The sequence below is a fragment of the Miscanthus floridulus genome, chromosome 8 (genome assembly GCF_019320115.1).
Source record: "Miscanthus floridulus cultivar M001 chromosome 8, ASM1932011v1, whole genome shotgun sequence".
NCBI classification, from domain to species: Eukaryota; Viridiplantae; Streptophyta; class Magnoliopsida; order Poales; family Poaceae; genus Miscanthus; species Miscanthus floridulus.
Genome location: NC_089587.1, coordinates 220,665,737 through 220,686,560, shown reverse-complemented (window position 1 = coordinate 220,686,560; position 20,824 = coordinate 220,665,737). Strand labels below are relative to the sequence as shown.

The window sequence follows — 20,824 nt, the reverse complement described above, 5'->3', positions numbered from 1 at the left end:
CGCATTACGGCATCCTTTCCTGAGATCAGATGGATCTGTTGCACTACTGCTGTGCATTACTCTCCTTTCCTTCAACGTGCACATGTTGCAACAGTGGCTGGGCTTGGGCAGTTGGGCTGGGGAGAAGCTATGGGCGTGTTCGGCTGGCTTTAAGCTGGCCGGCTGGTTCTGGCCCTCACGAAATGACTGTTTAGTATTTTTCTCTCACAACAATCAGCCGAAACAGTATTTTTTAGCCCTGCCAACATGTCCTATATTTGTTGCAGGAGCACATGCACGTTCCTCTTTTCGCCATTGCCAATTGACAAACCAGCCAGCCAGCGTCCTTTTATTGTCCTGTGCTGTTGACATTTGACGCACGGCGAGCCCGTATCCCAGTGCACCTCGACTCCCAACTGCATGCGACCCTGCATTGCAAAAACTGCCCATGCTTCCTAGAGCCTGGAGCTCTCGGATTCCTTGGGGCTTGACGCCTTGACTTTGACCCGTCCGATACGCAGCGGCAGGTCTCTGTGACTGCACGCCCGGGGACCGGGGCTGTTGTTTGCCGGGCCACGGCCATGGACCAGGGCTACCTCGCTTCGCTTGTCCGTCGTCCATCCGGCGCTGCCAATCGGTAGCGGGCATGGCCATGGATCGTGTGATTCGTGTCGTGGGTCAATGCTCGAGGCTTTGCAGCCAGCAGACACGCGGGCCACGGCGCCGCCGAGTTAGAGCCGAGCCGAGGCAGAGGCGGCCTCCCCTCATTAAACATGTGGGATTTTTGCGCATCCATCCATCCATCCATCGCCCCAAAACAGCCACACGACGCGTCAACCTTTACGCATTTCGTACACTTGGCTGGCAGGGCAAAAATAATTTACTCCGCTAGCAAATGTAGTACTAGTAATACATAATAACGGTGGCAAGGCAACAATTATAGTACTAGCAATAGCAAAGATGAGACGTCCAGCTGAACTAGGCTGCTGCTGCGCCATGATCGAGCCGGCCAGCTAGCTAGCTGTGCAGGCAGGTGCGGCGACAGAGAGGGAGCGGTCGGCGGCCGGCGGCAGGTGACAGCCGGCCGGTCAGTAGGGGCGCACGCCGACGTAGTTGCCCGGCGGGTCATAGTTGCAGGTGATGAAGGTGCCCCTGCCGTTGTAGCATGTGACCTCGGCGCAGCCGACGCGGCGGGTGCTCTGCCACATGATCTGGGTGTAGTGCCCGCACATGCCGCCGTTGCAGCTGTTGCTCCAGTAGTCGTAGCGGGGCCGCTCCGAGAGCCACGCGCCCACGGCCTGCGCCGGCGCCCACCCGGTGCCGCTGCCCCAGAAGAGGTTCTCGCCGTAGGGCCCCGACGAGTGCACCAGCGCGCAATCCCCGCGCCGGGACTGCGCGTACCACCGCGCGTAGGACGCCACGCGCTCGTCCCAGACCAGGGGCGGCAGGCCCATCGACGCGCGCGCCGCGTTCTGCTGCGCCAGGAACTGGTACCGCATGTCCCCGCCGCCGCCGGGGTAGTACGCTCTGGCATTGGCCGCGCAGCCGGCGAGGAGGACGAGCAGCGCAATGCCAAGTACTGCGGTGCCGGAGAAGCGAGCTCTGGGACTCCAGCTCGAGGAACTCGCCATGGGACTCCGCTCCGGCATCCTGGAGGCGATGCTGAGCTGTGTCTGTGCGTGTGCGTGGGTTGTACTGCCACTGCCTCGCTCGCCTGGGCGCTTCGTATATATATATATATATAAATCCACGTGGATGGAGTCATGGAGAGAGGGGATGTGTTGTTGGGGGGACACGGCCATGTTCGACGATGATTAAGGCGACGCATAATACGATTAATGGCAGGCGCCGATCCATCCATCCATCGATCGAGGAAGAACCGTTTGATGCTCCTCGAAACTATTGATTGATTGATTGGGCCCAGTTTAGTTCCCCAAAAATTTTGCAAAATTTTTCACATTCTCCGTCACATCGAATCTTTAGACGCATGCATGAAGTATTAAATATAAATAAAAAATAAAACTAATTACACAGTTTAGACGAAATCCACGAGACGAATCTTTTAAGTCTAATTAGACTATGATTGAACACTATTTACCAAATAACAACGAAAATGCTACAGTGCCTATTTTGTCAAAAATTTTGGAACTAAACTGGCCCTTGGTTTGTTAGTAGGTAGCTCCTGGCAGGCCCCAGTGTGCAAGCGCAATTGAATTCTGCTGCCTCTCTTCACTCTCCACGCATTTCACTGCTTTCATTCAGAGCTGCTTTTGCCCCGCAAATGGTCTTCGGACGCGCCGAGCTTGTGGCTGCTGAATGAACGGTAAGATGAATCTGTGGTTGCTGATGAATGGTAAGATCAATCAAACAGCTTTCGGAATGCCAGACTCTGTTTCCTAAACAGAGCAGTGCCAGTCATCTCGGGGAGTAAAAGAAGGAAAGGAATAAATCACTGGAATTTTGCTGGAAAATTTAGAGCGCTGGATCTGCAGCATCCGGAACCATGATGAGCCGATGAGATACTTGCATTATAATAGCAGCTCCATCGAGTCGAGACCGTTTAAATTCAGGAAGTAAAGTTTAGTAATGTTATATCAGAGTGTTACATGTGAGTGTTCGAATTGGATAGTAATAATAAAATAAATTATAGAAGTCCCTAATAATCCACGAGATGAATTTATTAAGCCTAATTATTTCGTCATTAGCACATGGTGGTAGCACCACATTGTTATCATGGACTAATTAGGCTTAAAAAATTCATATCGTAAATTAGTCGCAATCTATGCAATTAATTATTTTTAGTCTATATTTAATACTCCATATATGTCTCCAAACATCCGATATGATAAGGAGTAAACTTTAAGTGAGTAACTAAACACGGCCGTAATACTGACACCTTATCGGCCCCGTTTGCTTTGCCAAAAAAAAAAAAACAAATCGAAGCACTGTTCCGGTTGATTTGCTGGGATAGAAAACACTGTTGCAGTTGAAAACACGAGCTGAAAAAACGGATCAGAAGAGAATCGAACAGCGCCGATATATGCCGGTCCCCTCTTTACAACTCAGCTTGGCTGTCTAAACAGTGATATATGCCGGTCACTGATCCACAGCGTTCACACGCAAAGCAGCTTTATCTAGCCTGGATGGAATGCAACTGAAATTTGTCGTGGTTTGCCTATTGTCACTGCTCTGTCAGACTATCATTGACTTGCCTGCACCGTTTTCCTCCCCTGCGTTATGCTGCTCGCCGTTTTGGAACTCTGAATTGGCATTGCCAACAGAAACTTTGACACATTAAGCTCTCGCCGTTTTGGAAGCGTATATAATCAGAGGTCGGTCAAGAAGGTCGCCATGGTTAAAATAAACACCATGCGCATGCAGCTGACCCCGTGTTTCAACTTTCAAGTCATCACAACGTACGTTGCACTCGGCATCAAACACATGCCGTTTCTTTAAAAGCTAAACATGCACTTATATATTATTCAGAGTAAGCCGTGCCAAATGCCCAACAAATACTAGTAGCAGTGATCATGTCAGGAAGGTCTCGGTTTGGACGTTTGGTGCGTACCTACTGATTACTGAACGAAGAGACAGAAACGTGCCAATCGCTGTCTGCCAAGGGGGACGCCGTCACGCTGCCCAATATGCGCCGAAACAAGAGGAGTCGACGAAGACTTTTTTTTTCTTTTTCTGGTGACGCCGCCCCTTGCACTCCTGCACAGCGCACGAGTATGACAAATTTGACATTCTTCTGCAGCTGGTACTACTACCCTTCTTGTGAGCATACAGATCATTTGGAATATATCGCTGCAGGGTTAGGAGAAGACAGCTCGATGCTTGCTGGATGTTGAGAATTTATAAATTGCTCGTCGTCTTTTTGCAACAAAGGAGTTGCTGGGCGTGGGGCATTATCACATCATTATACTCTATATATCCTGCATACCTGCGGAGTATATATGTTATGATTAGCACGCATATGGTCCATGGAAGAGTAATTAATATAAAGAAAAGAGAATCTAATCTAATTGATGCCTCAAACGCTCCAAGTTCTATCATCATTTTTGGCTTGTCTGTTAAGTTAACCTGAGGCTGGCCCGGAATGCTTTGAATTTTGACAGGAAACAAATGATGACCACAACTGTCATACTGTTAATAATCGGAGGCCTAGGTTCATCAGTCATCACAAGACATGCTAAAAAAATCTAAAAATTCACACAACAATGAGAAAGATCAACCATCAATTTGGTAGACTTTGATCATCATTAATAATAATAGCCATGGGTCTAACATGTTTTTATAAAAAAATCATACACCTCTCCCACTATCAGAACATAATGTATCCCTAAATTTGCATAAGTTTCCATTTATGCCATTATGAAACATAACCTAAAGTAACCCCAAAATATGAATATAAATTGCTCATTCTACCATAGTGATAGATAATCTAAGTAGCCTTTTAAATTTACATCTAAATTATGTAATACTACCTTTTAAATAAAATAAAATAAAATATCCCCTTAAACCAATATTTAAATTATCAACATATACTATTATGAAAAAAATAAAAATAACCTTAAATTATGCCAATATATGTTCTTACACATTTTTTGTCACAATTAATTCATAAAAACTAATATCAAATAAACATACATGTTAACCCATTTTCACGAGAAATATCTCTTAGCGACTCATGTAGCAGTGATCTAAAATCATTTAAAACTATATGTTAATATCCATGAAAATAGTTTTTAAAGTTTTAAACATTTCACTAAGATATTATGGCATACCCTATATGTCGATGCAGAAAGTGACCAACACGTAAATATTTGTAGTTTTGTTGTACGTTGTGATCGGAGGTGGCCTAGCACTCAATGACACAGGGTTTATACTGGTTCAGGCAACGTGTCATACGTCCAGTTTGAGTCGGTCGGTGACTTTATCCTGAGCCCAGGTGCTCGAAGTTTGCTGTGGGGTTACAAACGGAAGGGAGAAAGATCGGGGGTACAAGAGGTCCGGTCGGACTCTAGTCTGAAGGGCCGAGAGTGACGGGAGCTCCGCTATGTGCTAAGTGTTTTGAGCGTATGCTCAGGGTTTGAACCTAGTGGTTCTGCTGTTGTGTGCTAGTGAACTGATCGATCTCTCTGTTTGGGAGAGAGCGCATCCCCTTTTTTAGACGAAGGGGATGGCATTACAAGCGAGAGGGGAAGAGTGTACGTATACTAAGTCTTGTTGTCCACGCCGTCGGGTACAAGATGGTTGTCGGGGGCCCATAACACTGTTAATGTCAGATGCACGTGGGCGGTTGTGTCTTCTTCTGATATGGCAGACGTTGGTGCCTGCCATACTATTGATGCTCAGAGATATGTAGGGGGTTTTACCATGTTCGTCTGGTATGGTAAATGCCGGCGCCCACAACACTATAGGGAAAATGTCGGCGCCCACAACACTGTTTGGGTTCTGATATGTCATGAAGATTGTAGGATAGCCTTTTGACATGCCCTGTTGGTACTGTCCTACAGGTGTACAGGGTACGGTCCTTGGTATTACGGTTGACTTGACTGCCCTACCTTACTTTCTCCGCCCGTTTCCTGGTCCTTACCGAGCGGGCGTCCCCGGTGGGTTGGTCCCAGTCGGCTCTGTTTGCACCAGTCGGAGAGGAGCTGTAAGCAGGGGTTCGGTGCATTCTCGGTTGGAGAAGCGGGTCGGAGTCGGAAGTGGTGTTTTGGCTAGGCTTTCCGGTCGAAGAGGCCATCCAGAGGTGGGCTGGAGTCAAAAGCGAGCGCTGTTCTTCTTCTGGTCGAAGAGGCGGGTCGGAGTTAGAAGCGGGCGTCGTTTCTCCTCGGCCAGGCCTTCCGGTTAGAGATTTGGATCGCCCTTCCGGCCTATCATTTAGGTTTTTTGGGCCGACCGAGGAGTTGCGTGTCGTTCGCAATGTCGCCTGCTGGGCCGAGCCTTTACTGGGAAGCCGATTGAAAGCATCTAGGCCCCAAGTTGGGTTTTGGTGATTAATGACAATACGTGATTACTATGACTAACGTGTGTGTTATAGAGGCAATTAAGTTAGGTTACGGTAATAGAGATCGATTGGGCTATCATGGTGGTCATGCTCTTATGATAGAAATCATTTCAGTCTTCAAAGGATGGACAACAAGGTTAAGGATGGACTAGTTCTAAGTGTCGATTGGAGTTGAGGAGACACTTAGAGTAGTTTAGGACTTTGTTTTTCCTTTAGCCATACTATTAAGGGGGGGTATGGACGGGTAGCTTGACCTAGGTGAGTCTAGTGAGTTAGGTGTGGTGCACACTTGCTAAATCTAGCACTAGATAGCTCCTAAAAAGCCCTTAGATCCATTGGAGCAAACTTCATTCACGTATGATCGAGAGTTGAAAGTGAATGGAGGGTCAAATGTTGACCGGACGCTGGTTCCAGAGTGACTAGACGCTGGCGCAGAGTCCGGTCAGTTCATTTGATCAAGGTGATTTTGTCTGGTGCGATCGGACGCTGTCCAGCATTCGGTCACAATTTAAACACTAGAGATCGGGGAGAACTGACCGGAGCGTCCGATCACCCCGCAGAGGCACATAACAGTTCATTTTTCAACCAAGGTTATAAATACTTTCTCCATTCGTGTGAGGGGGTACTTTTGCTCATTCCAATAGATGAGAAACACCTTTGAGAGTGCCAAGAAGAGCAAGGTCCTAGTGAGGTGATTGAGATTTGAGAATCCCAAAGAGAGCTCTCATTAGTGAAAGCAAGAGTAGCAAAGTATGCATCCACCCTTCTCATTAGGCTTGTCGTGGTCAAGTGAGATTTCGTGCTTGTTACTCTTTTGGTGATCGCCATCACCTAGATGGCTTGGTGGTTGTTGGGAGCTTGGTGATCATCCGGTGGAGCTTGTGGATGACCTAACTCAAGTTGTGAGCAGTTGTGGGTGATTCACCACGACAGAGTGTCAAAGAATCAACCCGTAGAGAGCACTTTATCCTTGCATGGATCAAGGGGGAGCTACACCCTTGCGTGGGTGCTCCAACGAGGACTAGTGGGGAGTGGCGACTCTCTGATACCTTGGCAAAAACATCACTGCGTTCCTCCTTCTCTCTTTACTTTGAGCATTTACTTTGAGCAATTCATTTCTTGTCATTTACATTCATAGAATTGCCATGCTAGAGTAGGATTGGAACATAGGTTGCTAAACTTTTGTGCGGTAGATCAATAGAAACACTTTCTAGGCACAAGGGGTTAATTGGGCTAACCGTAGGACTTAATTATTGTAAAGAAATTTAGAATTAGCCAAATTCACCCTCTTCTTGGGCATCTTGATCCTTTCAATTGGTATCAGAGCCTCGTGCTCACGAATTAGACTTAACCGTCTAGAGAAAGATGTCTTATGGGGATGGACCTCCTCCTATCTTTGAGGGGAAGATTTTCCATATTGGAAAATCCGCATGGAGGCGATTTTAGAAGCTCTAGATGTTGGAATACTTAGAGCCGCCTCACAAGGCTTCCCAAAACCTCGGGATGCTACACACCTACAAGGCGATGAGGTGAATTATGAGAAATGGAATGCAAAGGCTCGAAACACCATCTTTAGAGGCTTTTGCAAAGATGTGTTTAACCGGGTGAGGAACCACAAGGATGCCCATGCACTATGGTCGGACGTTTATGCGCTCTATGAGGGAAGAAAGAGTGAGCGTGAGGAACGCTATCATCTTGTCATGAAAAAGGTTAACTCTTTTGAGATGCTTCCTAAAGAATGTGCTAATAAGATGTACTCACGTTTGAATATTCTTGTAGAGAAAGTCAATAGGCTTGGACTCACTCAAATGCAACCATCCGATGTTGTAAGAAAAATCTTGAGTGTCCTCCCCATTGATAAATATGGGCATATTGTGACCGCGCTTCATCAAGGTGATCTTTCCACCGCTACACCAACATAAATCTTGGGAAAGATCAATATTCATGAGATGTACATGCACATCACACCACAAGATGGCTCATCCTCTACTAAGAAAAAAGAAAAAGACTTAGCATTCAAAGCTAGCCATGAGAAGGGCAAAGTAAGGCTTGAGTATGAGAGCTCAAGTGATGATGAAATTGATGATGCAAGTCTTGCTCTCATGGTGAGAAGAACTGCCAAGATGCTAAAGAAGCTCAACAAGAGTGGCAACAAGTTTGATGGCAAGAAGAAGAAGTTCTTCACTAGCTCTAGAAGGAAGCCAATCTCCGAGATGGATTGCTACAATTGTGGAGAACTTGGTCATCTAGCACACCCATGCACCAAGCCCAAGAAAGACAAGTTCAAGAACAAGTACAAGGGAAGAAAGATGACTCAAGCAAAGAAGAAGAAGATGAGAAGAAGAAAAATAAATCATACAAGAAGAGAGATGGCAAGAAAAAGGACTTCCACAAGAAGAAGAAAAGTGGAAAGGCATACATCGTCGGTGATTGGCTCACGGACATTGATTCATCTAGTGACTTATCCAATGATGATAGTGACAACGAGAAGGTGGCCACCATTGTTATTGACTCTTCATCATCTTCACCACCACCACCGCCATCATCCTCTACACACCTATGCCTTATGGCCAAGGGTGATCGCAAGGTATCAAATGATGATAGTAGTGGTGATGAACATGCTAGCAATGATGATAGCGATAGTGATGATGATGAATATGAATCACCTTCTTATGATGATCTTATTAAATTGCTCAATCAATACACTAAGATCATTAGAAAGAGTAGAGCTAAGAATGAAAAACTAGAAGCTAAGAATGATTCTCTTTTAGCTAAATGTGATATAGCCGAAAAGACTAGTGTTGAGATTTGAGAAGCAAATGATGCTATATCATCCAAACTCAAGGAGCTCAAATCTTCTAAGAAAGAGCTTAAAGATAAACATGATAAACTTGAGAGGATACATAATGAGCTCATCACTAGCCACAACATGCTAAAAGAAGAATGTACTACTCTTAAGATTAATCATGATAATCTTATAATTGCTCAAGAATATTTATCCAATGAGTCACATGATGCTACTAACAATGTTATTAAGATTGATATAGCTACATCATGTGATGATTTGATCATTGAGAGCATTGAGCAAAGTTCTAGTAGCAAGGGCAAGCAAGTGGTTGAGACCAATAGTTATGATGAGTATATCAAGCTCAAGAATGACAATGAAAAGCTTAAGAAAGATCTTGAAGAGCTCAAAACCACCAACACCATAGTGCTAGAAACTCTTGATCATGATGGTGATTTGATTCTTGAGAATGAGAAGTTAAAAGAATAGAACAAGAAGCTCAAGGAAGAGAAAAATAATGATGTACTCAAGGAAGAAAACAAGAAGCTCAAATTGGAGAAAGAACATCTCAAGATTGGATTGAGCAAGTTCACAAGAGACAAGCATCTTCAAAGTGAACTACTAATGAACACCGTCATAAAGATGGATAGAAGTGGCATTGGGTACTTGGTAAACCAAGAGAAGAAGGCTCAAGCTCAACAACAACACAAGTCAAAGCCAAAGCCAAAGAGATGTTTTGAGTGTGGACAAGAAGGCCACTTTGCCCAAGAGTGCCAAACTCCACCACCACAACCCTTGCCCAAGCATGCTAGACTATTTGCCTTCAATGCTCATTACATGCTTAGAAAGAACTCTAGTGGGAAGATGAAAGTCATGTTTTTAGAACCTCCCAACAAGAATAGGCCTAAGAAAATTTAGGTAGCAAAGTCACTTGTTGAGAAGGTGAAGGGCCCTCAACAAGTTTGGATTCCTAAAGCTTGATCTCTTGTGTGTAGGTGAACTACAAGACCGGTGGAAGTCATTGGGTTATTGATAGTGGTTGCACACAACATATGACCGGTGATCCTTATATGTTCACCTCACTAGATGAAGAAGTAGATGGACAAGAAAGAATCACATTTATAGATAATTCAAAGGGCAAGGTTAAAGGATTGGGCAAAGTGGCAATATCAAATGATCATTCTATCTCAAATGTGCTATATGTTGCTTCATTAAGCTTCAACTTTCTATCTGTTCGACAATTATGTGATCTTGGCTTCCAATGCTTGTTTATCGAGAAGGAAGTTGTCGTATCTAAGAAGGATGATGATCAAGTGATATTCAAAGGATTTAGATACAACAACCTATATCTAGTGGACTTCACCTCCGAAGATGCTAATTTAAAGACTTGCCTATTCACCAAAACAACACTTGGGTGGCTATGGCATAAAAGACTTGCTCATGTTGGGATGAGCTCACTCAAGAAGCTAGTGAAGAATGATTTGGTGAAAGGGTTGAAGGATATGAAGTTTGAGAAGGACAAGCTTTGTAGTGCATGTCAAGCCAGCAAGCAAGTTACAAATACTCATCCAACAAAAGCTTTTATATCAACCACAAGAGTGCTAGAACTCCTTCATATGGACTTATTTGGACCAACAATATACAAGAGTTTGGGAGGAAATCTTTATTGTCTTGTGATTGTTGATGACTATTCAAGATACACATGGGTATTCTTTCTTCATGACAAATCTGAAGTTGCATCTTGCTTCAAGAAGTTTGCCAAGAGAGCACAACATGAATTTGAAGTGAAGCTCAACAAGATTAGAAGTGACAACGGTAAAGAATTTGACAACACAAACATAGAAGCCTATTGTGATGAAGTTGGGATCAAGCATGAGGTCTCCGCAACATATACTCAACAAAATGGTGTAGTTGAGAGAAAGAACCGGATATTGATCACTCTTGCAAGAACAATGCTTGATGAGTACAACACTCCCAAAGCTCTATGGGCGGAAGCTATCAACACCGCTTGCTATGCATCCAACTACCTATTCCTTCAAAAGTTTCTTGGCAAGACACCTTATGAGTTGCTCAATGGAAAGAAGCCGGACGTCTCCTTCTTTAGGGTGTTTGGTTGCAAATGCTACATCTACAAGAAGCGTCAACACCTAGAGAAGTTTCAAAGACGTTGTGATATTGGTTTTCTTGTTGGTTACTCATCAAAGTCGAAAGCATATAGAGTATTTAATCATGCCACCGGCTTGGTTGAAGAAACATATGGTGTGGAATTTGATGAATCTAATGGCTCCCAAGGAGCACATGAGAATCTTGATGATGTAGGTGATAAACCATTGAGGTAGGCTATGAAAAACATTCTGGTTGGATACATCAAGCCTAATGATGATGAAGATGATGTACAAGTGATCAATCCTCCTTCTTCATCAAGTGTGCCACAAGATGGTGAAAAGATGGAAGAGTAGAAAATGAAGATACTCATATCTCCCATGAGTAAATGGTGACACAAGCACAAGATATTGATGCTCCACAACCTCCCCCTCAAGTGGTTGATAGAAGAAATTCACCTCTACTTCAAGCTCATCCACAAGATCTCATCATAGGGAGTTCATCAAAGGGAGTAATGACTCGTTCACAAAAACTTGCTTCATTTATTGAACATCACTCTTTTGTCTCTTGTTTTGAGCCTACCAAGGTAGAAGAAGCTCTTCAAGATCTAGATTGGATCAATACCATGCATAAAGAGTTGAACAACTTCACCTGCAATGAAGTTTGGACTCTTGAAGAGTGACCAAAAGGTGCAAGAGTCATTGGAACAAAGTGGGTGTTCCGCAACAAGCAAGATGATCAAGGCGTTGTTGAGAGGAACAAGGCAATACTAGTTGCAAAGAGGTTCTCTCAAGTTGAAGGTTTGGATTTTAGAGAGACCTTTGCACCAGTTGCAAGACTAGAAGCCATCCGTATCCTCCTTGCATATGCATCACATCATAAAATGAAACTATATCAAATGGATGTGAAAAGTGCATTTTTAAATGGCTTTATTAATGAACTAGTCTATGTTGATCAACCTCCTGGGTTTGAAGACCCTAGATATCCTAATCATGTTTATAGGTTGTCCAAGGCGTTATATGGGCTTAAGCAAGCCCCAAGAGCTTGGTATGAGTGCCTTTGGGACTTCCTCATTAAAAGGGCTTCACCATTAGGAATGTTGACACCACACTATTCACTAAGAAGCTTGATGGACATATCTTCTTTTGCCAAGTGTATGTTGATGATATCATCTTTGGATCATCAAATGAAGATTCTTGCAAAGAGTTTAGTGAATTGATGTCTAAGGAGTTCGAGATGTCAATGATTGGAGAGCTTACATTCTTTCTTGGTTTTCAAGTCAAGCAAATGAGAGAAGAGATTTTCATCTCTCAAGAGAAATATACAAATGATCTTCTCAAGAGATTCAAGATGGATGAATGTAAGCCAATCAAGACACCAATGCCAACTAATGGATATCTCGACCTAGATGAGGGAGGTAACACGGTTGATCAAACTCTCTACCGCTCTATGATTGTTAGCTTGTTATATTTAACCGCGTATAGGCCCGACATCATGTTTGATGTGTGTATGTGTGCTAGATTTTAAGCTAATCCTAAGGAAACTTATTTGATTGCCATTAAAAGAATCCTAGGTATCTTAAGCACACACCAAGCATTGTCCTTTGATATCCCAAAGGAGCTATATTTGAATTAGTTGGCTATTCCGATTCGGATTATGTCGGTTGCAAAGTTGATAGAAAAAACACATCCGGAGGGTGCCATTTGCTTGGTAGATCACTTGTGTCTTGGTCCTCCAAGAAACAAAATAGTGTGGCTTTGTCCACCGCCGAAGCGGAATACAATGCCGTGGGTGCTTGTTGTGCATAAATACTTTATATGAAACAAACTTTGCTAGACTATGGTGTAGTTCTAGAAAAAGTAGCTCTTTTGTGCGACAATAAAAGTGTGGTAAAACTTGCAAATAATCCGGTTCAACACTCTCGCACTAAACACATAGATATCCGCCATCGCTTTCTTAGAGATCATGTTGCAAAGAATGATATTTCATTAGAAGGTGTAAGGACCGAGGATCAATTGGCGGATATCTTCACTAAACCACTAGATGAGGCGACTTTTTGTTGATTGCGGAACAAGCTCAATGTGCTTGATTTTAGTAACTTCACTAAAAAATGAGCTTGTGCTGTCCCTTGCATTGCATTGTAATATACAACATGTTTACTTTATGGTAATGCACTTAGGGCTTGTCTAACATGGTTAAGATAACCGCTGTAAAGCGTGTGAAGAAGCTTAATCTTGGATCAAACTTGACAAGCAACTAGATTTACTTTCAAGTATTGCATTGCATATGCAAGAATGTTGCTTTGTCATTTATCTTTAATTGCCATCTTAGTGCCTATTTTCTAAAAAAGAATTATAGCCTAAGGCAAAAATATCACTACGTTCCTCCTTCTCTCTTTACTTTGAGCATTTACTTTGAGCAATTCATTTCTTGTCATTTACATTCATAGAATTGCCATGCTAGAGTAGGATTGGAACATAGGGTGCTAAATTTTTGTGTGGTAGATCAATAGAAACACTTTCTAGGCACAAGGGGTTAATTGGGCTAACCGTAGGACTTAATTATTGCAAAGAAATTTAGAATTAGCCAAATTCACCCCCCTCTTGGGCATCTTGATCCTTTCACCGGTCCATGAGGGACCCTCGGTTTATGAACCCAATAGGAGCCCCCGAGCCCCTGGGAGATTCAGGTATAATTGTTTAGGGGATTTTTATCTTGACGGCGGGTGAGCCTCCGGGCAATTCGGGCAGAATTGTCTGGGGGGGGGGGTTTCGTGTTGCCAGTGGGAGAAGTTTTGTTTTGTTAGTAGGTGCGCATGAGCGCACCCGCTGGTGTAGCCCCCGAGCCCTCGGATGATTCGAGCAGAATCGCTAGGGGGTTTTTTTTGTCAGTGGGCGTGTGTGCGTGCATTTTAGTCGAGACAGAGTCGTCAACCAAGGTGTCATGCATAGTCGAGGCAGTTTTTTAGGGATCGGGCCAGACGAAGCTCGCAGATTCTGGCATTGGACATAGCCGAGGGATCGGTCGAGGTGGACTCGTGGACCCATCTTGCGTAGCCGAGGCAGTTTGTTTTAGGGATCGGGCGAGACGGATCTCGCGGATCCTAGCGTTGGGCGCAACCGAGGGATCGAAATGGACTTGCGGATCTAGGCGTCAGGCACGCTGGGGGATCGGACGAGATGGACTCATGGATCCTGGTGTTGGGCGTACATGTTGGGCGCAGTCGAGGCAGTTTTAGGGGTCAGGTGAGATGGAGCTTATGGATCCTGGCGTTGTGCGTACGCATTGGGCGCAGCCGAGGCAGTTTTTGGGATCGGGCGAGATGGAGCTCATGGATTCTAGCATCAGGCGCACACGTCGGGCGCAGCCGAGGTAGTTTTAGGGATCGAGCGAGACAGAGCTCATGGATCCTGGCTTCAGGCGTACGTCAGGCATAGCCGATGCAGTTTTAGGGATCGGGTGAGACAGAGCTCGTAGATCCTGGCGTCGGGTGCACGCGTCGGGCGCAGCCGAGGCAGTTTAGGTGTCTTGAGCCCTTAAGCCCTGTTGGGCTTGATAGGGGTCGGTTGAGTTTTGTGCATTACCCCATCCATGGTTTCTCACAACCAGAGGGGCTGAGCTAACGTCACTTGCCTTGATGGCTCGGGCTCGAGTGACACGCTCGGTGAGCTCGCTAATGGGTATGTTCGAGTGAAGTCTAGGTTCGTCTTTCATGACGGGGTTGGCATAGCCCTCATGTGGCACTCCACTGCTCCTTAACCTACAACCCAGCAGATGCCTGGGTTGTTCTGGAGAATGACCCGGGTGGCCCATTAGCCTCGCATCGATGGAGATTCTATGGGTTTGGCGAGGTTAGGATCAAACGAGAAGGTTGAGATGACCCTGTCCTCTTTAGGGTAGACTGGGCGAGGTCTGCTCGGGGCTCATCTACATTTTCTCCCTAGGCTTTGTGTGACACGAGGTGGCCTCAAGCCCTTCGTGGGTCGGCCTTCGAACCCTGGTCGGTCGTTGCTCATGTTGAATGAGGCAACTGCCGCTTCGTGACGCAACACGGAGCGTTGTGATGCATTTGACTACATATGTAATGCTTTGGATGTATGGAATGAATGCGTGCATGGATGAATGAATGTTTATAATGAAAGAGTGGGGGTCGGTATTGTTACCTTGATGACTCGAGTGACGGGGTTTGAGGAGCTCTAATCAGAAATGTTCGACCAGGATCCACGCTCATTGTTCGTGATGGAGTCGGCATGGCCCACATGGGGCATCCCTTTGCTCCTTACCTATCTCTCAGTGTTCGCTTGAGCCATCTGATTAGACTCAGAAAGCCCGTTGGTCTCTCCTAGCGGAGATCCTGTTGTTTGGGTCTTTCCAAGTCCCGCCTAGGAAGGCGGAGAGCTGCCTACGTGCAGTGGTGCCTTATTTCTTGTGCCCGGTGTGCAGTAGTGGTGGGCCATACCTAGGCCATGTCCTATCTGACCAGGCGCCGTCCCATCGATCAGGGTGCGTCCCATCGTATCCCATCTACATTGAATAGGGTTAGGGAGAGGGTTTCTCGCCCCAATCCTTTTGCCTTTCCTCAACTACTCCGCCTCTTCTTTAAATAGGGGAAGGGAGAAGGAAAGGAGAACTCATAGACCTATTCATAATTCCAAAGCACGATGTCGAGTTGGAGGTCCCCTAATGTAGATGAGATGGTGCTGGCCGCCTTCGCCGAGAAGGGGCTGGTTCTGCTGAAGGAGGTGGCGCACTAGAGGGTGCCGTACGTCGCTGGCTTCGTCATCGTCTCCAAGGCTTTTGTTGGGATGGAGCCGCACGTGGACTCCTTCTAGTGAGTCTTCTCCGAGTGAGCCTTGTCAGAGAGGAAGACGCTCAGGACTACGCTGGTGGGAGGTTTCGCCCTTGCAGCTACTTAGGTTGGCTAGTTCATAAAGTTTGATGAGATATCTTCTAGCCATAGCGGCCATACCTTGACAGGCAGCGTCCCTACCCAGGAGCTACCTCGACTGCATGAGAAGGTCAGGAGCTCCATGCTCTTCTGTTGATCATCTATGAGTCTGACGCCCTTGAGGTACCCATTGCACTCGCTGAAGTCGAGGGAGTAGAACCAGGCGGGGTCCTTGAGGTACCCATTGCGCTCGCCAAAGTCGAGGGAGCGGAACCGGGCGGGGCCCCTGCGGTGGTGGTTATGTCCGGCGGCATGTACCATGGTTTCTCCTTTGGCATCAGTTGATGGCGTCGAGCGGCCATAGTAGTATTTGGAGTAGAAGTAGTCAGCAAATGTGATTGTTAAGTTCGTGGGGGAGCCCTGTGTGAATAGTTTTTGTATCAATGAATACATCAGTTCTGTTTTGTGTTAGAATCACTATACGTTCCTTGTTTTTTATCCGAGCATAGCTTTGTTTTTATCCTTTCTTTTTTGCGCCTACCCGTTCGTTTCGTAGGCTGCAACTTTTAAGAACCTGGGCATGGCCCGCGAGGCTCAGATGCTCGTAACCATAGGTCATGGCAGGGTGCGCTCGATCAAGAGTAAGAACAAAGTTACGTAGGGTGATCAAAAGAATGGAATGCACTTTCATTCGGGAAAAAAGTTTTTACCATGTAATAGTAAAATAGAGAGGTAGTATTTAGTATTATACCCTCATGGAGCCCCCGAGTGACCTGGGCTGAAAGTGTTTGGGCTAGGGTGCTTTATAGGAGCAAGTGTTGAATAAAAGCGGTAAGATCGAATTTAGGGGGAAAACGACGTAGCTATTCAATGTTCCAAGTGTTGGTGAGAACATTACCGTTGTCATCCTTCAGTCGGTTGGCGTCCGGTCGGATCACCTTGGTCACCATATAGGGCCCTTCCCATGGTGGAGAGAGTTTGTGTTTCTCCTTCGTTGATTGGGTCCTCTCCCTGATCTTCCTTTCATGGTACCTGTGAAGAGTTTGCTGGTAGCGAGCGGAGCGGATGATGGTTGTCTCATGGGCCTCCTCAAGCAGGTCGACTGCATCTTGCTGAGCCTACGTGGCTCGATCGTGGTTGAAAGCCTTCACTCTTAGGGCACCGTGGTCAAGGTCGGAGGGTAGCACTACTTCAGCTCCATAGGCCAGGAAGAAGGGTGTGAACCCTGTGGATTGGTTCGAGGTCGTTCTTAGGCTCTAGAGGATCACTGGGACCTCTGCAACCCATCACTCGGCGTACTTGTTGAGTCGGTCAAAGATGCGTAGCTTAAGTCCCTAGAGGACCATGCCATTGGCACGCTCGACCTGACCGTTAGTACGTGGATGTCCGACTGAGGCCTAGTCAATCCTGATGTCATATCCATCACTGAAGTCTAGAAATTTCTTCCTGGTGAAGTTAGTCCTGTGGTTAGTGATGATGCAGTTAGGAACGATGAACCGATAGATGATGTCGAGGAAGAATTTGACCGCCTCTTCTGAGCGGATGTTGGTGATGGGCTTGGCCTCTATGCACTTGGTGAACTTGTCGACCGCTACGAGTAGGTGAGTTAAGCCGCCCAGGCCCTTTTTGAGGGGTCCTACCATGTCGAGGCCCTAGACTACGAATGGCCAGGTGATGGAGATGGTTTGAAGCTCCTATGCTGGCAAATGAGTTTGCCGAGCATAGAATTGGCATCCCTCACACCTGCGGATGACCTCCTCTACATCTCGTAGTGCAGTGGGCCAGTAAAAACCTTAGCGAAAGGATTTTCCAACCAGCGACCTTTGGGTCCGCGTGATGTCCGTAGATCCCGGCATGGACCTCGAGGAGGAGCTGCTTCCCCTGGTCGGTTGGGATGCACTTCATGAGCACCCTCGATGGACTCCATTTGTAGAGTTCATCACCGAGCGCGACCAAGGTTTTGACGCATCGAGCGATCCATTGGGCTTTAGTCCTTTCAGGTGGGAGAACCTCCTCAAGGAGGTAGGCGAGTAGCGGTGCTCGCCAGTTGGTTTGATCGAGTGCCAACACGGCGACGTCAGCGGGTGACATCATCACGGAGGCACTAGTGTCGGAGCCCTTGAGCGCCTACTTGGTGTCGGGGTCGGAGCCCCTGGGCACCGGCTTGGCATCGGGGTGTGTCTGGATTGGACCTTCCAGGATGCGGGTGGACGGCCTATGGAGATCGTTGATGAAGATCCCACTCAGAGATGGATCCCGCCTGGCGGCCAATTTTGTGAGAAAATTGGTGGCATTATTGTCCTTTCGGAGGTCGTGATGTAGCTCGATCCCTAAGAATTTGTCCTTGAGCTTGCACACCTCCAAGCAGTATGCTGCCATGAGGGGGCTTTTACAAGAGGACTCCTTCATGACCTAGTCAACGACCAACTCCGAGTCACCATGGATGTAGAGTCGTGTAGCACCGAGCTCAATGGCAATGCGTAACACATTGATGAGGGCCTCGTATTCCATGACGTTATTTGAGGCCGAGAAATGGAGGCGGATGGCATAGCGAAGTCTACTCCTATCCAGGGAGATCAGAACCACTCCAACCCCTAAGCTAGGCGCCATTATAGGCCCGTCGAAGTACATTGTCCAGTACTCATGGGTGACATCCATGGTCGGTAGCTGCACCTCCGTCCATTCAGCAACAAAATCCATGAGAGCCTGAGATTTAATAGCAGTATGGGGGATATACCTGATGTCGTGGCCCATGAGTTCGAGTGCCCACTTGGAGATCCATCTCGCGGCATCACGGTTGTGGATGATGTCCCCGAGCAGGTATGAAGTGACGACTATAACTTTATGGTCGGTGAAGTAGTGTAGGAGCTTCTGGGTCGCCATCAACACGGCGTATAGGAGTTTCTGCACCTAGGGGTACCAGACCTTGGGGTCGGTGAGTACCTCCCTAACAAAGTATATGGGCCGCTGGACCTTAAGGTGGTGTCCCGGCTCCTCCCTTTCAATGACCAGGGCGGCGCTCACCACATGGTTGCTTGCCACGACGTAGAGGAGGAGGGGTTCTCCCTGTTTGAGAGCGATGAGGATTGGGGCCGACGTCGGTGACGCTTTGAGGTTCTCCAGAGCCTGCTGAGCTTCCTCAGTCTAGATGAAGGCGTTCGTCTTTTTGAGGAGCTTGTAGAGTGGCATCCCCTGTTCGCCGAGCTGGGAGATGAATCGGCTCAGGGCAGCCAGACAACCAGTGAGCTTTTGTATGCCCTTGATGTTGCGTATAGGGCCCATGTTGGAGATGGTCATGATCTTTTTGGGGTTGGCCTTGATGCCGCATTTGGACACAATGTATCCAAGCAGCTTCTCCTTCGGAACCCCAAAAACACATTTCTCGAGATTCAATCTGATGTTGAACCTTCGGAGGTTCGTGAATGTTGCGGCCAAGTTTGCGGTTAGGTCGCAAGCTTGAGCCGTTTTGACCACTATGTCATCAACATAGACGATGATTGTTGGTTTCAGCCGCTTGGCTTCATCATGCTGATCAAGCGGGTCGATTTGGTCGGTGAAGCATTGCTGCATGCACCTTTGGTAGGTGGCGCCAGTGTTCTTCAGGCCAAAAGGCATGGTTACGTAGCAGTACGAACCATACAGGGTGATGAACGAGGTTGCGAGCTGATCGGATTCTTTCATCATGATCTGGTGATAGTCCGAGTAGGCATCCATAAAGGAGAGGATCTCGCAACCCAAGGTGGAGTCAACTATCTGGTCTATACGCGACCAAGGAAAGTGATCCTTTGGACACACTTTGTTGAGGCCAGTATAATGAACGCACATTGTCCATTTCCTAGTCTTCTTTTAAATAAGAACGGGATTGGCAAGCCAGTGGAAGTGGAATACCTCTCTAATGAATCCAGCTGCCAGGAGTTTGGCAATCTCTTTGCCTATGGCCGTGCACCTCTCGTCGTCGAAGCAACGTAGGCGTTGCTTAGCAGGCTTCGAGCCTAGGATGAGGCGTAGTGCATGCTCGGCGATGTCCCGTGGTTTGCCCGACATGTTAGATGGCTTCCATGTGAAGACATCATGATTGGCGCATAGGAAGTCGATGAGCTCGCTTTCCTATTTGGCCAGGAGCTGGGTCCCAATCCACACCATCTTGGTTGGGTCAGTGGGGTCGATCCCTACCGCCTTGGTTTCTTTAAGTGGATGGAAGGCCATCGAGGAGGTTGGTTTGTTGTACTCTGGGACTGCTGGGGTCGATGACTCCCCGAGCCGCGGGAGCTCGGATGAGTTGATGATCGTGATGGCGAGCTCGAAATGCTTGCGGTCACACATGAAGGCATGTGAGAAGGCGTTGCCCATGGTGATGATGCCATTCGGTCCCAGCATCTTCAGCTTGAGGTAGGTGTAGTTGGGGATCGCCTTGAATTTGGCATAGTATGGCCACCCCAAAATGGCATGGTAGGACCCTAGGAAGTCTACCACTTCGAAGGTGAGGACCTATGAGCAGAAGTTGGCTCAGTTGCCAAATGTGACGGGTAGGTCGATCTACCCGAGCAGGTATGCCTATGCTTCTGGGATCACCCCGTGGAAGGGAGAGCCCCTTGGGCGGAGTTTCGACCAGAGGATGTGCATGGCGTCGAGGGTGTCGACGTAGAGGTGTTGAGGCCACTGCCTCCGTCCATTAGCACCTTGGTGAGGCGCTTCTTGCGGACGATGGGGTTGATGACGAGCAGGTAGCATCCCGGTGTCATGACGTGGGAGGGATGGTCCCTTTAATCGAAGGTGATTGAAGATTCTAACCAGCTAAGGAAGGAGGGGACGGCCGTCTTGGCGGCACATGCCTCCCTGTAGCATACCTTGTGCTGGCGCTTGGAGCAGATGGTGTCGGATCCACCAAAGATCATGATGCATTCCTCGGGGTCAGGGAAGCCATCCCCATCCTTGCCCGCTGCGCCTCCTTTCTTGGATGCCGCCTCTTTGCCGTCTCCTTCTTTTGGCCAGCCTGCTTGTCATTGGAAATATTTGAGGAGCTCGCAGTCCTTGTAGAGGTGTTTGACTGGGT

At 47.0% G+C, this 20,824-nt stretch overlaps 2 protein-coding genes across 2 annotated transcripts; both read right to left on the bottom strand.

Moving 5' to 3' along the window:
* Window positions 1–880: 880 nt before the first annotated feature.
* LOC136478232 (pathogenesis-related protein PR-1-like) lies at window positions 881–1,655 on the bottom strand. Its single transcript, XM_066476588.1, has one exon. It carries the CDS (start codon window positions 1,626–1,628, stop codon window positions 1,068–1,070), a length of 561 nt encoding a protein of 186 aa, XP_066332685.1. The 5' UTR covers window positions 1,629–1,655; the 3' UTR covers window positions 881–1,067.
* An 18,223-nt stretch (window positions 1,656–19,878) lies between these two features.
* LOC136470678 (uncharacterized) lies at window positions 19,879–20,513 on the bottom strand. Its single transcript, XM_066468435.1, has 2 exons — window positions 20,451–20,513; window positions 19,879–20,259 (listed from the first exon to the last, which is right to left on the bottom strand). The coding sequence occupies exons 1-2, from the start codon at window positions 20,511–20,513 to the stop codon at window positions 19,879–19,881; spliced, it is 444 nt and encodes a 147-aa protein (XP_066324532.1).
* Between the last annotated feature and the right edge of the window lie 311 nt (window positions 20,514–20,824).